Source organism: Trichomycterus rosablanca, chromosome 23 (assembly GCF_030014385.1).
Source record: "Trichomycterus rosablanca isolate fTriRos1 chromosome 23, fTriRos1.hap1, whole genome shotgun sequence".
NCBI classification, from domain to species: Eukaryota; Metazoa; Chordata; class Actinopteri; order Siluriformes; family Trichomycteridae; genus Trichomycterus; species Trichomycterus rosablanca.
The window spans coordinates 6,465,976-6,483,084 of NC_086010.1; the positions used below are offsets into that span (position 1 = coordinate 6,465,976).

The 17,109-nt window shown below is 42.4% G+C and overlaps 1 protein-coding gene across 1 annotated transcript in view; it reads right to left on the reverse strand.

The window, feature by feature from the left end:
* Position 1: 1 nt before the first annotated feature.
* invs (inversin) overlaps positions 2-17,109 on the reverse strand; it is a 31,106-nt gene continuing 13,998 nt past the window's right edge. The window contains exons 5-19 of the mRNA XM_062985320.1: positions 16,598-16,771; positions 14,022-14,189; positions 13,684-13,864; positions 12,953-13,062; positions 12,688-12,859; positions 11,048-11,203; positions 10,310-10,539; positions 9,712-9,818; positions 8,977-9,186; positions 7,277-7,479; positions 6,757-6,987; positions 5,686-6,091; positions 3,269-3,474; positions 1,116-1,223; positions 2-956 (exon numbers count right to left, since the gene is read on the reverse strand). Of these exons, the coding sequence (XP_062841390.1) occupies positions 799-956; positions 1,116-1,223; positions 3,269-3,474; positions 5,686-6,091; positions 6,757-6,987; positions 7,277-7,479; positions 8,977-9,186; positions 9,712-9,818; positions 10,310-10,539; positions 11,048-11,203; positions 12,688-12,859; positions 12,953-13,062; positions 13,684-13,864; positions 14,022-14,189; positions 16,598-16,771 (2,820 nt within the window). The 3' untranslated portion in view covers positions 2-798. The remainder of the gene's footprint in view (positions 957-1,115; positions 1,224-3,268; positions 3,475-5,685; positions 6,092-6,756; positions 6,988-7,276; positions 7,480-8,976; positions 9,187-9,711; positions 9,819-10,309; positions 10,540-11,047; positions 11,204-12,687; positions 12,860-12,952; positions 13,063-13,683; positions 13,865-14,021; positions 14,190-16,597; positions 16,772-17,109) is intronic.

Here is a 17,109-nt window from a genome sequence, read left to right on the forward strand (position 1 = left end):
ATTAGCAAAATAATGGTCATATTTACAGAGTATAGTTACAATAGTGATGCACCAGGAAAGTGCTAATGATGCTTGTTTAAGCAACCAAGAGGAAACATTAATATTACAGTGAAGCCTTGATTTAACGGATTTCGGATTTAACGGACAAAATGTGAAAAACCAAATGTAATTATAACGGTATCCACTCTCCTGGAAAGTCTCTTTACAATAATTTGGAGTGTGTCTGTGTGAATTTGTACCCATTCAGTTAAAAGCCACTTTTCCATATGATTAATTTTCACACCTGTATACAGTGGAGGTTCACTCCTGATCTCAGTAACTGGAGTGGAGCTTGCTTCATGTTTTCTTAGCATGTTTCAAGCACCCGTGTGCAGGTGGCCTTGTTATGTCAGGTGTATTTCACCCCTATGACAGGTGCATAACCAGACGATGACATGATGAAAGGTTATCTTCTGTGTATTCTGTGTTTGTGGGTTTAACCTTTGACCTAGGTGGTTGTCCGTGGCAACAAAACGAGGTCTGGCAAACAAATGCGATACAGATTCATTTCTCTCATCAGTCTGGAGTAACATGAATTATCATACGACAGATTCATTCCTATTTAATGACTGATTTATCTGCAGGGTCAGGGTTGCTGTGGGTTTGGTGCCACCTGGAAATGTAATGTTGGAATACACCAAATGGACAGGGTGCCAGCATGTTAGGGCCATTTGGGACAGCCAATCGGAAGGTTGGCAAAAATGTGTATGCATGAAAATATGCCAGGTGAAGACTGATGGTTTGATCTGGTGCAGACGGTTAGTGTGGGTCAGTGACTGAGTGTGCAGTGTGTGTGTGTGGTGAGGGTGTCGAGTTCTTGCTTCTTTGGCTGCTGGCACTCTGAGGACGTAAGTGGTAGGAATACTGCTTGGCTTGATTCAGAGAGTCCAGTAAGTGCACACACTCCACACCACTCACTGCAGAGAAACAACCCAGCACACACACACACACACACACACACACACAGAGAGAGAAAGATAAGGGACTTCATATTAGTGCCCATGGTTTTGAAACAACCTCTTGGTTAGATGTCCAGGGTGCTGGCTGTATAGTTTGTACTTGTTGTTTGCACTTACATTGCTTGCTGGTTTTCAGTGACAGGTCAGATAGTAAATGGCTCTGGCTGTGGGTGTTGATTGCAGATGCAGTTCTAAGAGAGCGCCCCCTTTTGGCCTGGGCTCCTCCTATAGACAAGGTACATGCTCATGGTTAATTCATAGGAACATAGAAACACTATAATAATATTCATTTATCATGTTTTGGTTGGTTACATTTATGACAGGACAGGTAGTTACTGGTTACACAAGATTCAGTTCAAGTCTCTAATGTCAAACAGTCATGGACAATTTTGTATCTCCAACCGGAGCTCCTGGAGGAAACCCGCACAGACACGGGGAGAACATGCAACTCCACACAAACGACCCGGACTGCTTCACCTGGGAATTGAACCCAGGACTTTCTTGCTGAAAGGCAACAGTGGCACCCACCGAGCCATTGTGCCACCCTTAATAATAATAATAATAATAATATGTACACTTTCTATAGCACCTTTCACATACTTCAAGCCATTTAAGTGGACATGGAGGAAGAGTAATAAGCAGTACAGAGGAAAGCTGACCTTTGAATGAAGAGATGGAAGAGCAAAAAGAATGTGGGAGAGTGTTCCAGAATTTGGGGGCAGTGAAACTGGACCTGCCGCCCACAGACCCAAGTCTAGTATGCTGGAAAGCCAGAAGTCCAAAGCCAGTGGATCTAAGGATTAAAATGCCCACTGAGCTAGAATGGGACAAGGCCACAAAGGGCTTTAGAAGTAAGCAGGATAATTTTGTATTTAATACGGAAGGATACTGGTAACCAGTGAAGCTAGATAATGTGCTGAAGATGTGAATCAGACTGCTTTACACTCTGTGTGTGTCCAGTTTGACTGAAAACAAGCCTAGTGGATGGTGATGTGTGTGTGTGCACAGCGAGACAGCTCAACATTCCACCTGACAGCGCTGAACTTTTCAAAGCCGAGCGAGTGTCAGTGAGCAGAGTGTGTGAGTGTGTGTGTGTGTTTGTACCTTGCTCAGCCATCATCACCTGTTCATGTGGTTGAAGGTCGGTTGCGTTAAACCGGGTCGAAACTGCAGCTTATCTGCTGATATGACCGTGTGCGGTACAGGTTATCAGGAGGAATGCCGCGCAAATATACGACACCTGCGCCGATATTTATGGTTCGTCTTAGAATTAGAAGTTGAAAAATCTTTTCATTAAACTGGGAGGAATAAAGTATTTAGACACCCCTTCTAATGACCGAGTTCAAGTGTTTCAGCCACATTGCTATTATTTTGAAGATCAAGTCATAGGGTCTGTTCAAAAACCTAGTGAGCTACCTTGCTGCCTCAGTAGAGAGGGTTCTAAGATGTCATCGACATACACCGATCAGCCATAACATTAAAACCACCTCCTTGTTTCTACACTCACTGTCCATTTTATCAGCTCCACTTACTATATAGAGGCACTTTGTAGTTCTGCAATTACTGACTGTAGTCCATCTGTTTCTCTGCATGCTTTGTTAGCCCCCTTTCATGCTGTTCTTCAATGGTCAGGACTCTCCCAGGACCACCACAGAGCAGGTATTATTTGGGTGGTGGATAATTCTCAGCAGCGCTGATGGAGTTTTACATTTACATTTGAAAATAACTCTGTTTATTGCTCTGCATTCATCCGCCATATTTGTAATTTGTAATTTTCTGAGAAAAGTAATGCTGCATTGAATGCTGGGATTGCCTTCACCGCTAAGAAAGCATTGGATGCCCCCTTGTTATTCAGTCAAAATATCGTACAAATTTAAGGTACCTTACTAGGCAGCATCTTAAGGCATCTAAGAATTCAGACAGCCTTCTTCTAAGGACGCGGGTAAGATGACGTAAAATGCGTCTATTTAGAGAGCTCACTAGGTTTTCGAACACACCCATAGTCTTTCTTGTTCTGTTTTTGTTTTGTCTCTCTTTATATACTCGTGAAGAGTTTCAGTAATGTTCCAGCTTTAAATTTGTTGATAATTTCTCTTATGGTTTGAATAAAAGCATGCCCCTATTGCTTATTGCTCCTCTAGATGCCTGGAATAGTCAACCAAAATGTCTGGATTGAGACAGGTACTCGGCAGGTGTCACACAATGGAGCTTCATCTCCTCTTATCAGGTTGAAATGTGTTAAATATGTATGACCACTGCTTTCCACTCACCATAAATACTCTGTAGAACTGAGCTTTTCTTGGCTGTAGCCTTGACAGTAGGTGGCTGTGCTGTAGAAATGCTTTTTGGACGAATGTTACGAAAGTTGATGGGTCGCTGCCATATTAGCTGAATCAGAAGGGCTGTGACCTCTGTAAGCTCAGGCCTTTTAACGTTTTCACACAAGACTTCTCTCAGGCGTCTGCGGACACAGAACCTGGAGAACGGAAGGAAGAACATCTCACATACACAAGCAAAACAAAGCCAAAACTGTCTCCTTAGGCCAAGAGGTCATTTTTGGATGGTTTGATGTAATCCAAGCATCACCAAAACAGGTCTACCACGAATTAGACAGAACACAGTCCCCATGTCACTGTCCACAGTCAAGTAAGCTTTGTTTTTCTATCTTCATCTATGTGATCAGCAACTGACCTCAGTTCTTTCTTGCATGGCTTATTCAAAGCCCAAGGCAATGAAAAGTTTGCTTGACTGAACAGCGACCCCTGTGTTCCTGCTTATTAGGATTTTAACGTCATATTTTACGCTCTTTGGTTACATTCATGACAGGACAGGTAGTCACTGGTTACACAAGATTTATCAGTTCAAGTTCAATCTCAAGCACAGTCATGGACACTTTTGAGTCTCTGATCCACCTCACTGCACGTCTTTGGACTGTGGGAGTAAACCGGAGTTCCCGAAGGAAACCCACACAGACACAGGAAAAAAACATGCAAACTCCACACAGAAAGGACCTGGACCGCTCCATCTGGGAATCGAACCCAGGACCTTCTTGCTGTGAGGCAACAATGCCACCCAACATTACCAAATTAGTGTAGCTTTAAGGCAGCAAAAAATGTTAAAAATTGGTTCCTGATTTCTTGAAAGAGCTGCTGATCTATAAATGAGCCTAATGGGGTAATTTTAGCTCAGTGGTCCAGACAGCGCTACGGTCAAGAAATCAGGAGTGTCTAAACAGAAGTTTTATGCAGATAATGCAAATGCACGAATTTACACACCTACTCAATAGAATGAAATTAGCAACAGACAAGCTGCACTTCTTGGCCGCTGATGAATAAAAATATTGGAATGAAAATCGATGTGTTTATGGTGCGATAGTCAAAACGACTTAATAGCATGGTACACAGAATGCCGCAACATCACTAGCATTCATCAAAGAAACCAAACCAATTAACAAGTGTGTGTGTGTATGTTATTAAGGGAGCTTCTGTAAGCCATTACTTCGATAAACCCATTAGCAATGCATGGCTCAGCTCAGCTCAGCAGCATGAGCTTCTAGCCGTTTTTAACCAAACTGCAAACGTACGCACTCACACAAACCCCTACGAGGCTGAAATTCACCCGGCGGAGTGTTTGGTGTGCGAGTTGAAAGGGTGCCAGACCACAGTTCAAGCAGCCACATATGGGTGGCACATGGGCATTAACAATCCACCCACAGGACTTTACCTACTCTCAGAGTTTTGCCTCTTCAGCATTACTATTTGGTGCCAGATCTTTCACCTTACTCATCATCTATCATACAAGACATCGTCTTATATGACCCCCTTATTACTTATGGGGTGGTGTTTCAATTGCGCATTTTACCTATATGTAGGGCCCTACTAAACTTATGGGAAGATGTGGCGCTCAGGTGGTGCAGCGGGACAATCCGCTAGCACACCAGTGCTGAGATTCTGTCTCTGCGATTCTGAACTCTCAGGTTCGAATTTTGGCTCTGCTACCGGTCGGCTGGGTGCCCTCTAACAGGCACAATCGACTTATGCCTGGAGCAGACAGAATTGGCCTCCAGTCTGCTGGGTGGAAAAGACCTGACTAAGGGGTGGGGTTATCACTGCTGTGTAAGGGACCAGGGAGCTGTGTAAGGATCAGGCCCTGTACAGAAAGTGGAGGAGCGCAGAGATCGGGGGCATGGCTTTCCGTACGCAAAGCCAACCTCACACGCGAATCCACCTAAGTATGTGTGAATGAGAAGGGATTGGTGGACTGAGCACATGTGTGTCAATATACACCCTCCCAGGACGCCTTCGGGGTCCCCAGCAGCGGATTGACTTTGATAAATTGGGAGAAAAATGGGGGTAAAATGGATAAACAAAGAAGAATACCAATGTTTTAGAATGGGATGCCCAATAAGCACATACTTTTGGCCAAATAATATAATCATCAATACATTGCAGACGCACACAGTTACTTGCAGACAATTCAGTACAGCCAGTTCACCTTCTGCATGTTTTTGTGATATGGAAGTATTCACACCTCCTTAAAGACAGTAATTGAAAGCGAGGATCGAACCCACAAACTTAGGAACCACGCTGCTGTGTGGCACCCACCCAAAATTTTTAACCAGTTTGTCTTTCATTAAAGTTTATAGACAGGCTGTAAACAAACAAACACAGCAGTAAAATGTTATTACCTCCTCCATGCCGTCTGTATTACACTCACTGCTTGATTCTTTCGGTGAAGACTCTTTCTTCTGCGCTCTCTCTCCGTCTCCGCCCGTCTTCCTTTCTCAGCGCCGGGACCCGCGGCTTTCTCTTTCTCCCTTCCTAACATTCTTTCTCCGTCTCTTTCAGACTTGGAACACTTCTCCCCCTCTCTCTGAGTTCCTCTTTCCTCTTTGTTAGTCCTCCTCTCTTCCTTCTCTTTCCTGTCTTTTTCGTTCTTGGGCCTGGGCAGGTTCTCCCTTAAGACCTCAGCCGTCCTCTCGCTCGTTCTGCTTCTCTCTCTTCTTGCTTGTGTTGAAACCGAGCCGGGCCTGCTGGATTGAGGGGATGTCGGAGCAGGATGGCTTGTTCTGGATTCCGGTTTTGAACTGGTTTCTGTGGAGGTTTTGGTATCGGATCATGGGAATGATTAAAAAAACGACATTACTGGTTAAAAGTATGTGGACGCCTGACCATCAGCTTGTTGGACATTCTATTTTCCATGTTTTACACACGTTGGTTGCATTCATGACAGTCATGGATAATTTTGTATCTCCAGTTCACCTCACTTACATGTCTTAGGACTGTGGAAGGAAACCGGAGCTCCTGGAGAAACCCATGTAGACACGGGGAGAACATGCAAACTCTACACAAAATGGACCTGGACCGCTCCATCTGGGAATTCTTGTTGCGAGGCGACAGTGCTACCCACCGAGCCACCGTGCCGCCCGATATGATATTACAGAGTTGTATAACAGCTCAACTCTTTTTGGAAGTCTTTGCATAAAATTTTGAAGTGTATCAGGCTCTGATGTTAATTGAAAAGGCCTGGCTCACAATCAACATTCCAATTCATCCCAAAGGTGTTCAATGTCTTTATGGACCTTGCTTTGTGCACAGTGGCACAGTCATGAAAATGTCAAAAGCATTTAAAATCATTTTATTGCTATGCTTAATTTTATACACGTTAGCAGTGGGACTGGTGTCCACATACTTTTGGCTTTATAATGTATGAAAACCTTAAAATAATTTACATTTTAAATAATGACATAAAAACAGACCTGGATTGTGAGTTGAAGTTCTGGGTCTCGAATGGCCAGTGTGTGCTGGTCTAGCGCTGCCCGGCCTGCTGGAGCTGGCTGGAGAACGGCGCTCAGGTTTGGATACACACTCCTCAGACACATACACTCCGCTCTCACACACATCAGTCATTATGTCCGATCTGCTGCCACTAACGGGTGGTTTTAAAGTCAGAGAGAGGCGAGAGATGTCTGGAGTTTCACTTCTAAGCTCTGAAAGACAAAAGGTTTCAAACACTGCATTTAAACATTCAAGATATTGATTTTATTTTCAGCAACTGTTTCATCCTGGTCAGGGTCACTGTAGGTTTGCACTGGATGCAAGGCAGGAATACCCTCCCAGACATATCCAGATTAAAATCTGAGCAGTGCTATTGGCCAGCCGGACCTCAACACAGACGTGATTGGCTCTCAGCAGTGGTGACGTTGCGCAATGGACCACTTCACCACCCAAGTGCTCAAATCTAGAATTTATTTTCAATATAATACATTTTCAACATACCTGATTGGGTGTCACGTACTCTTGGTTTACGGTGTTTGTGGCCTTTAGGGGTCACTGCATCGTCAGTGTCGTGGCTGCGTTCCATCTCAGCCATTGGTAGCTTCTTGCCACCACCTTGAACCAGTAAGACCTGGGGGTGGGACTGTGCTCCAGCCAGTAAGAGCTGTTGTTCTGCTTCGCGCCTGCGCTCTTCTTCTCTTTTTCTGTAAACGTATCGAAATCACACATCAACAACCCAGCAAATATTAGAAACTACGTTTCCTGCACTAGCAATGTGTGACTTGCCCAGTTACATGAAAAATATAGAGCATTTGCATGCCAGGCCCTCTTGATTTGTATTTAGGCCTCATGGTCAGGTGTCCACATACATTTGGGCAAGCAGTATACATGTGAGACCCCTATAAATATGTACATTTCACCTGTATGAAAGAAAAGACTCAAGAAAAAATAATTTCATTTATGAGGACACTGAATTCCTCTGACAGAAACGCTAGAGACGCTGCTCAGGTGTAGGTGTGTGTGTGTGTGTGTGTGTGTGTGTTTAAGAAACATGCATTTGAAAGTGTGTGTGTGTATTCATTCATCCTGTGGGCTGACAGATTCTAAATGTCACATAAAGCGCCTGAGCTTTGCCAATTAATCAGAAAGCACATTTTTCAGTACCTTCCTCTCCACTAGCATCAAGAATGTGATGGTGATGCTTGATCATGATCACGCTGCACATCAGAAAGCCAGACAAATGAGACGGGCAAATATCTACATATTAATCCCATAATAAGCCAGATCCAGTATTCATATATAGAAGTCATCCGTCATGGTAATCAGTCCCCAATCCACTCAAACAGTAAACGAATTAGTCAACACGTCTGTCAGGTCCTCCTAACGTTAATATAATAAATATGATTCATTTTTAATTTCGAACCATACAAAAAATTTAATATTTACAAAAATGATTTTTAATCAGCATTTTATATGATTGGTTGGGCGCTCAGGTGGCACAGCAGTAATATATGCTAGCCTACTACCGAATGAGATCCAGGGTTTGAATCTCAGCTGTGCTATTGGCCGGTCAAGCAGCTACACAGACCTGTCTAGTGTATTGCTGTGGAACCGGACCCGCTACAACCCTGACCAGGATAAACTGGTTAATGAAAATAAAATTAGAAAACTAAAATTAAGAGAAGTAAGTAGAAAACTAAGAGAAGTTAAGGGCTTTCGGGTGGAGCAGTGCTGTTCGAATCTCAGCTTTGCTATTGACCTGGTTGGGTGTCACAGTTGACAGTTGGCTGTGCCTGAGAGTAGGAAGTCAATGGGGTTCCTCATTGCTGCTCAAGTGCAGCCTCTGCTGGTCAGTTGAGGCACTTGCAAGAGGGGTGGATGATCGCTGGACAGAACACTGTATGGAATACAGCTATTTGTGAGACTTCACCTCTTACAGGTAAAATGAAGCGTCTGGTGATCAAACGTGTAAGGAGGCACATGAAGGTCGCAGCCGCCCAACAGCTGGGCCGATAGAACCGCTGGGGATTTGAACCCTGGATTGCGCCACCTGATCAAAATGTTAATTTTCTAAATGATTCCAACCAGACTGCCAATCCCTGCTGCTAAGAAGTATTTTTATAACATGATCATCCGCCATCGTATTTTACAGTGGGGATAAATGTATAATGTGTTTGTGTGTGTCTGTCTGTCTGTCTTACTTGGCGGCATCCTTGCGGAGTTGCTCGTGCCTCATTAAGAGGTTCTTACGCTCCTTGAATGCTCGGCGCACTTTGTAGCCTTTATACAAGGCCTGGATGGAGGAGGCAGCAACATCCTGGATGGCAGCAATGGACAGAGCACCATGCTCCAGCAGGAACTGTGTCACCTCTTGATGCTCCCCCAGCAGGGCATAGTCCAGAGGAGTGTACCTGCATGCAAGCGCACACACACACACACACACACACACACACACACACAGTTAATACATATAGTCTAATACCCTGATTTTAACCTGATACTTTTACAGCTTATGTACTATTATGTTCAAATGTATTTGCCCCCTTTTTAATTATTTTATTAATATGACAGTTGAAGTTGTTCAACACCAATAAAACTCATGTGCACCACCATTAGCATTCTGTAATTTAATATCAGTCACATCACAGTGGGGGGCAACAGATATGACTAGATGAAAAGAGTGAAATGGGAAGAAATGAATAATGAATAAATAGGAAAAAAAAATCCCAAACAACACTCCTGCACCTGCTACACCCATACCAGTACAACACATACACTATAAGGCCAAAAGTTGTAAGCATATAATTTCCTTCATATAATTCATTTGTTTGGCTAAAACACATTAATTCAATAATTAAACGGGGTGTCCCAATACTTTTGACCACATAGTGTACATATAAATATGGAATTTATGTGAGTACTGTGTTAGGGATTACCTCTCTTCTGTGTTCTCCATATGGTTTGGAAAAGCTCCACATCCCAAAAGTAGTTTTACAGCATCAAGATAACCGTTATTACACGACCAGTGGAGTGCGGTCCTTCCCTGAACACACACACACACAGAGAGAGAGCGAGCTATAATCTACCTGAAAAACTGTGCTCATATAGTAGTGTCAGTAGTGCTATTCCAAAATCATTGGAATTAATATGACGTTGCCTCTTTGTGGCTTTAACTGCCTGTGCTCTACTGGGAACTTTTTCTTTATAGGATTATACATTGTGTATGCGGGAATTTGTGTCAAAGGATCATTTGTAAGGTCATGACCCTGACTGGCCTGTCAGCATTGGAGTTTCACAGAGAGTCATATTGCATATTGAGAGTCATGCTATGCTCTTCCGTGAATCATACACCACTCTTAAAAGTTTATTAACCAGACAGCAGAGGTCATGTTTACACTGCAAGCTGAGACTTCAGTATCATGAGTATCATAGGCATAGGTACAGTAAGAGAGGCCATGGGAGGATATGACTTTACCAAGAAAGTGAAAAACAGAAGAGAACCAGAGGCGACCCCAACATTTTCTTATATCTTACCCCTTTATCCTGGATGTTGGGGTCAGCGTGGTGTTCGATGAGCAGGGCCATGCAGTTAATGTAACCTGCATAGGCAGCACACTGCAGCGGCGTCCTGCCTGCATGGTCCTGCTGGTTTGGCCCGAGTCCGTTTTCCATCAGCACCTCGCACACCTCAGCATTACCGCCCAACGCTGCCCAATGCAGTGCCGAGTGCCCGTCTGTGTCCACTAGGTCCACTCGTGCCCCACCTCAAACACATGTACATATTATAAATTCCAGTTCCAATAGAACCAAACGAACAAAAAAAATTCAAATAGATTCAAACCCAGATCCCCAAGACCCTAGAGCTGTGTGGCAACACCACCACACAAATGTGAATGTAAATGTAAGCTATTTCAAAAGAGGCTTTGATTTGGGGGGCATGAATGGCAGATTTAGTTACAAAGACTGCTTAATCGGCTAGTGTACTTTGATGTGTGGTACAGGTAAGAATGATGATTACATGATGATGACTAGTACATTTTCAGGGCTTTGTAAAAAAATCTATGCCAAGCCAAATTCAAGCTGATCTTTTGGCTGTTGTTGGCCTAGCACCTTACTTTGACACTTGATTGTTTTCTGTAACGGTTTTCAGAGTAACCCATCTGTATATACACCTTACCCTACCCTCACACACATCTACAGTGCTATACCACTCAATAGCATTATATCTAAAACAACTTTACAGTACAGTCACACCACTACACAATCATGCACCTTTAATGAGAGTGAGAATGACGTCACGATGTCCCATCTCACAGGCACGGAATAGTGGAGTGTGTTTCATCACATCCAGAGGGTCCACCGTAGCCCCCTTTTCCAACAACAACTGCACAGTAGACACATGGCCTGAGAGTGCAGCCGCATGTAGTGCTAAACACACACACACACACACACACACACACACACACACACACACACACAAATATACTCAGAATATGCAGAAAATGTAATCACCCAAGCTAATTAGCATATCTAGAGTTTATTCAGCATATCTGCTCAGTTTATTTACATCATTCCACATTTACAAGTAGTTAAACAGCTGAAGAGGAAATTGATTTTATCTACTGACAAATGTTTACTCATGATAGGACATAAGAACTGTTTTCAGAGGGGTGTGACAAAAAAGGTAAAGTTTATACGAAACTCAGAAAGTAGTTTTTTACTTACAGATAAAACGTTTTATGCAGATAAAATGGTCACACAGTTTTATAAAGATTGTAATAGTACTTATGTATTGTAAAAAGACTAATAATAATAATAATCATAAGTATTATTATTAATATTTATTTACTTATTTATTTATCTATTTATTTCTTTTCTTTTTTTCTGACACTTTTTCTGACTTGGGACCAACATGAAAGGAGTGCACTGATATGTGCAACCTCAATGGCTAGGTTAGTAGTAATAAAATATTAATAATACAAATAATAATAATAATAATAATAATAATAGCAATAATAATAATTGTATTTATTATTATTGGATTTTATTATTATTATTATTGTTTGCTTTGTTGTTATTATTACAGTATTATTACTATTATATTTTTTAGTTCTTTATATTTTAATATTACATTTTAATGAATTTTTATTATAATTATTATTATTATTAATTTCCTTCATATAATCATTTCTATAATGGATTTATTGAACCTGTCAGCAATTGTTGTGGCTGAAACAAACGAATTCAACAATTACACAACAGGGTGTCCCAATTCTTTAGTCCATATAGTGCATGTAATGCCACACTGATTGTGGAGATTCACAGAAAGTTCTCTGTACGTCATGACTTTGTTTTCTCCCTGAAAATGCAGTGTAAATTGTGGGCCCAGTTGGAGGTGGACTCCTGCTGAGTTCTGGATCCACATCAAGAATTAATTAAAGCAACCAAGCAGCACCAGACCACAATTTAGAGTACAAAGAGTCTGAATACTTCTATGAATAAGAGATTTCAGTTTTAGATTTTTAATTCATTTTGAAAAACAAGTGTTGAGAAGGCTAAATACACAAGCAGTAGCCTAGTGGTTAAGGCACTGGACTAGTAATCAGAAGGTCACTGGTTCAAGCCTCACAACTGCCAGGTTGCTGCTGTTGGGCCCTTGAGCAAGGCCCTTAACCATCAATTGCTCAGACTGTATACTGTAACTGTAATGTAAGTCGCTTTGGATAAAAGCGTCTGCTAAAATGCCTAAAATGTAAATGTAAATACTTTTTGAATCCACTGTACTTTAATACATATACATGTTCTTTATACAGTATAATAACATTTTGTAGTGTTACTAAATGTACTTTAATCTTTTGCAGCTACTATAAAAGTTATATATACAAGATACTATCAAAAAATAGATAAATCACCTGTTCCTCCATATTTGTCAGCCATGTTGATGTCCAGGTCATGCTTAAGCTCCAACATGATTTTGATGACATCATCACTGCCCTTCCCAGCAGCCCACATGAACGCGGTCCTGCCCTCCAGATCCGGCTCATCCCTCACTGAGGGGTGCTTCAGGAACACCGCCACTGTATCCTGGTGCACAAATATAAGCAAGTATGAACCTACAACATGTGTCCTCCACACACACACACACACACACAGACTGAAACACACAGGACATCTTACAGCATAGTTGCTCTGAGCGCCATAGTGCAGTGGTGTGGCTCCTTGACTGTCTGATGGAATCATGCCTGACTTATTTCTCTCCAGCAGCAGATGAACTATACGTGCATGACCTACAAAAGAAAACAAACTATATTTAAAATGTAATGCATGACAACCAGACACACCTGTGTTTTGGTTTTAATTCATACATTCCATTTCCAATTTCAGCACTTAGCAGACGCTTTTATCCAAAGCGACTTACAGTATACAGTCCAAGCAATTAAGGGTTAAGGGCCTTGCTCAAGGACCCAACAGTGGCAACCTGGCAGTGGTGGGGTTTGAACCAGCGACCTTCTACTTACTAGCCCAGTAACTAATACATGTAATGTATCAGATTTGAAGAGAACCTGTTCATCATTTCTACAGATTGCTGTATTTGTTTCTACAGTACTTCATGGGTATTTTTCTTAAATAGGTCTTTACTTAGTTTTACCCCATATGCAAGTAAATAAGGCCAAGCACACCATGCCCCCTGGAAATATGACCACCGCTCTTTAAATTCTTTGGCAAAACTGAGTGTGGCAAACTGCTGTAGGCTGGATTATTTCCAAAAGCTAAACAGAAACGTCGCTAAAATAGTAATACGTCTGAAAACCTAGCAGTTACAATACTATTGAGAGAATTAGTAGGCGCAATTATTTTTCACAGTTCTGTAGTAACAGTTTAAACCAACGACCAAAGAAGCTTTATACCGAGCAGTGCTGCCCAGTGAAGTGGTGTTCGGAACAGATTGTCGTAAGCTGTAACGCTACATCCTTCGTACGATGTAAGAACGTCCACCACGGCTTCATTTCCATCAGCTACTGCAAAGTGAAGCGGCGTTCGGCCTTCGTAATCCTGCCAGTTCAACAGAGACTCTGTGGGAGCGGCGTCCTACGACAAACACACACACACAATTATGCTGCACTAATTGACTAGTTGATCCCCACCCCATCCCCATTTTACTCTTCTGGAAATGCTTCCTATAAGATTTGAGCATGTGTCTGTGGGAATTTAGTCACTTATTGTGTTTTAGTAGGTAAGTTCTTACCAAAATGCAGCGCACAGTATGAGTGGCATTCGGGTGCTTGTTGTGAGCTGCCCAGTGGAGGGGGATCTTGCCCTCGCTGTCAGGGATTCCAATGTTCGAGTCATGTTTGATCAGCAGCTTTACGTGTTCAGGGTGGTTGTAGAATGCACTCCAGTGCAATGCTGTTTGCTGTAAACACACACACACACACACACACACACACATGGTTCAGCTTCACTGTTGTGTCCCAGAAAAAGAGACTCTTCTTTTCCAATCATAGTACATGCCCCATGACTAAAAGTGTGTGGACACCAGACGATAAGCTTTTTGGACATCTTATTCAAAGCCGTTGCTCCCCTCAACCTCCCTAGGAGCTTAAACAGCTTCCACTCTTCTAGGTAGGCCTGTGAAAGCTTCACAAGATTGTGAAGCGTGCCTGTGGGAACTGGTGCCCATTCAGAATGTAATTAATTCAGTAAAAAAATATTGAATGAGAGGAGTCGGAGGGCGCTCAGGGCTGTTCATGCATTTTTTTCTCTTTTTCTCTCAATATAGTTGTATCAAATTACCAAGCTGTATCTCCTCTACTGCTACAGACCCCTACCCTGACCGAAAAGAGCAGTACCTACCACACCCACTCTTTGAGCAGTACCGAACACACCCACACGTGTGTAGTAAGAAACCGTTTCTTTTCACCTGACAGTGCAGGTTCACACAGGGATCAGAATTGCGTACGGAGAGTCACGCACTGATCTCAGCCAGCAGAGGCCGCAATTGCAACAGCAATAAGAAATCCATTTGTCCCACAGACATAGCCAATCAAGTCTGTGTAGGTGCCTGGCTGGCAGATAACAGAGCTGAAATTTGTGTAAGACCGCTGCACCAATCGAATGCCCTGTGCTGGAGTTTCTTCTGACCAAACCTTAAACCCTGTCTTTATAGACATGCTGGAATAACAAGGTTCTTTATTATTATTATTATTATTTTCCACAAAGTTGAAAGGTGTGGCTAAAAGCATCAATAATTAGGAGGTGTGTCCACATACTTTTGTGTCATAGATCCTTAAAATTTGTGGCAAAGATCTTCCAATAAACATCTTAAACAAGCAACTTTAGGCACAGTGATTGAATACATATGCTCTGGTACATAAGTGGAACTATTTTCTGCAGTCGGCAGGAAAAGCAGCTTCATCACGAGAACTCTTAACTGCGCTCATCAAATGATTCCTAAACCAACAGATCCAAACAGATTAGAGCCGATGAACAACAAAACTCCTCTATTTGGACTAAAAGAGTACATTGATGTAACCACATCTATACCCACACTTTGAATGACTGCTGATTTAAAAGCCTTAATAACAGCCGCTTTGTCTGCGGAATGAGATGGTAAAGGATGTTGGTATGAGGAACCTCTGAATGTGCGTGTCGTTAAGTAAACGGGGGCAAATGTTTGCAGTAATTGGAGCCAAAGTGAATAAAAAAGCAGCATGTGGGCTTTTAAACTGGAGCCCTTAACACCAGAGCTTCTCAGGGAAATGTTTAAAAAAGCTGGCATTATGTCTGGGGAGATCCAGAATCTGCTAGAACTGCATACAACACACGATACACAATTACTACTACTGCATTATAATCGCAGCTACACTATATGGCCAAAAGTATGTGGACACCCCTCCACCACACCTAATTCCAGTTCATCCCAAAGATGTTTTCTTCAATTGAGGTCACGGCTCTCTTCATAGACCTCGCTCAAACTCATCTGTTCGAATCTCAGCTCTGCTACCAGCGGTCTGGGCGCCTACGCAAACAATGATTGGCTCATTGGAAGGGAGAGAGCCGGGGGGTAACTCGTAACCCCATTAACAAATTTACTTGCAGAATTAATTCATGCATTTTTACAGGTTGTTTTCTTTTATATTTCAAATGTTATGTACTTAGCTGAATGCAGAGTTTGAGTCATAACCATTGTCAACAGGTCAATCGGTTATTTAAAATCAATAATATTTGCGTAACAATTGGTTTTGTAATTTATCCAAAATATGTTTTCATTTGGGCTGAGGTCAGGGCTCTGTGCAGGTCACTTGAGTTCTTCTACACCAAACCCATCAAACCATGTGGAACATCTATGGACCTTGCTTATTGTAGAAACAGGATGGGTACTACTAATACACCTGACTTGAAGAGTCAGCAGGGTTGTCCATATACGTTCACCCATACAGTGTAGCTTATCACATGATTCCTCTTAGAAAAAGGAGTCCTTCATTCCACCCCTGGAAACACACAGCACAGCATGATCTCCCACAAGATAAATATTAAAACTGTACGTCTCGAAGGCGCCTGGCAAGCTCGTCCATATAGGCAGTAACTTGGAGAAAATCTACTTTATTTGACTCTTTTAGAAGGCTTTCATATCCTCCGAAATCAGAGAGCGCGGAGAACTCCGACTGTTTTACAGCATACACACATTACTGACACACATCCGAGCTGCCCTCATTTTTACCTCAGTCTTTTACACACGCTGTGATTAGAGGAGTGTAAAACGTGAGCAGTGTGTGTGTGTGTGTGTGTGTGTGTGTGTGTGTGTGTGTGTGTGTGTATTACTTTTCTCCTGTCTTGAGTATCCACCTCCCCAGGTGCCATGTGCTTAAGGAGAAGGGAGAGAGGTTTGGGGCTGGAGTGGCGAGTCGCCAAGTGCAATGGTATCATTTCTTCGAGATCCTTCAACATCCAATTAGCGTGTCGCGCCAGGAGCAACTTCATGAAACGAGCATTGCCCTGGAAACACACACACGCAAAAAATTCACCTTGGCATGTATGAGCAACACATTTATGATGTTCCCTATTGTGGGGGTTCTCTCATTAAGTAATTACCAATGCTACAGTGAATAATACAATGTGGTGTCCATCAGGGATCAGTGTTATGGCCGATTTTATTTAACGAAAAAATCTTTCTGCACTTTTATATTTTGGTTGGAAACGGTGAGGGTGGGAGGAGAAGTAATTGGTCGAGTCTGAGAGACTGAGAGGGAGCTTATAGTCTGGATTTAGCGCCGTCTGATTTCCACTTTTTTGGATGCTCAAAGAAGCTTTAAGGGGAAGAAGATTTTTATGTG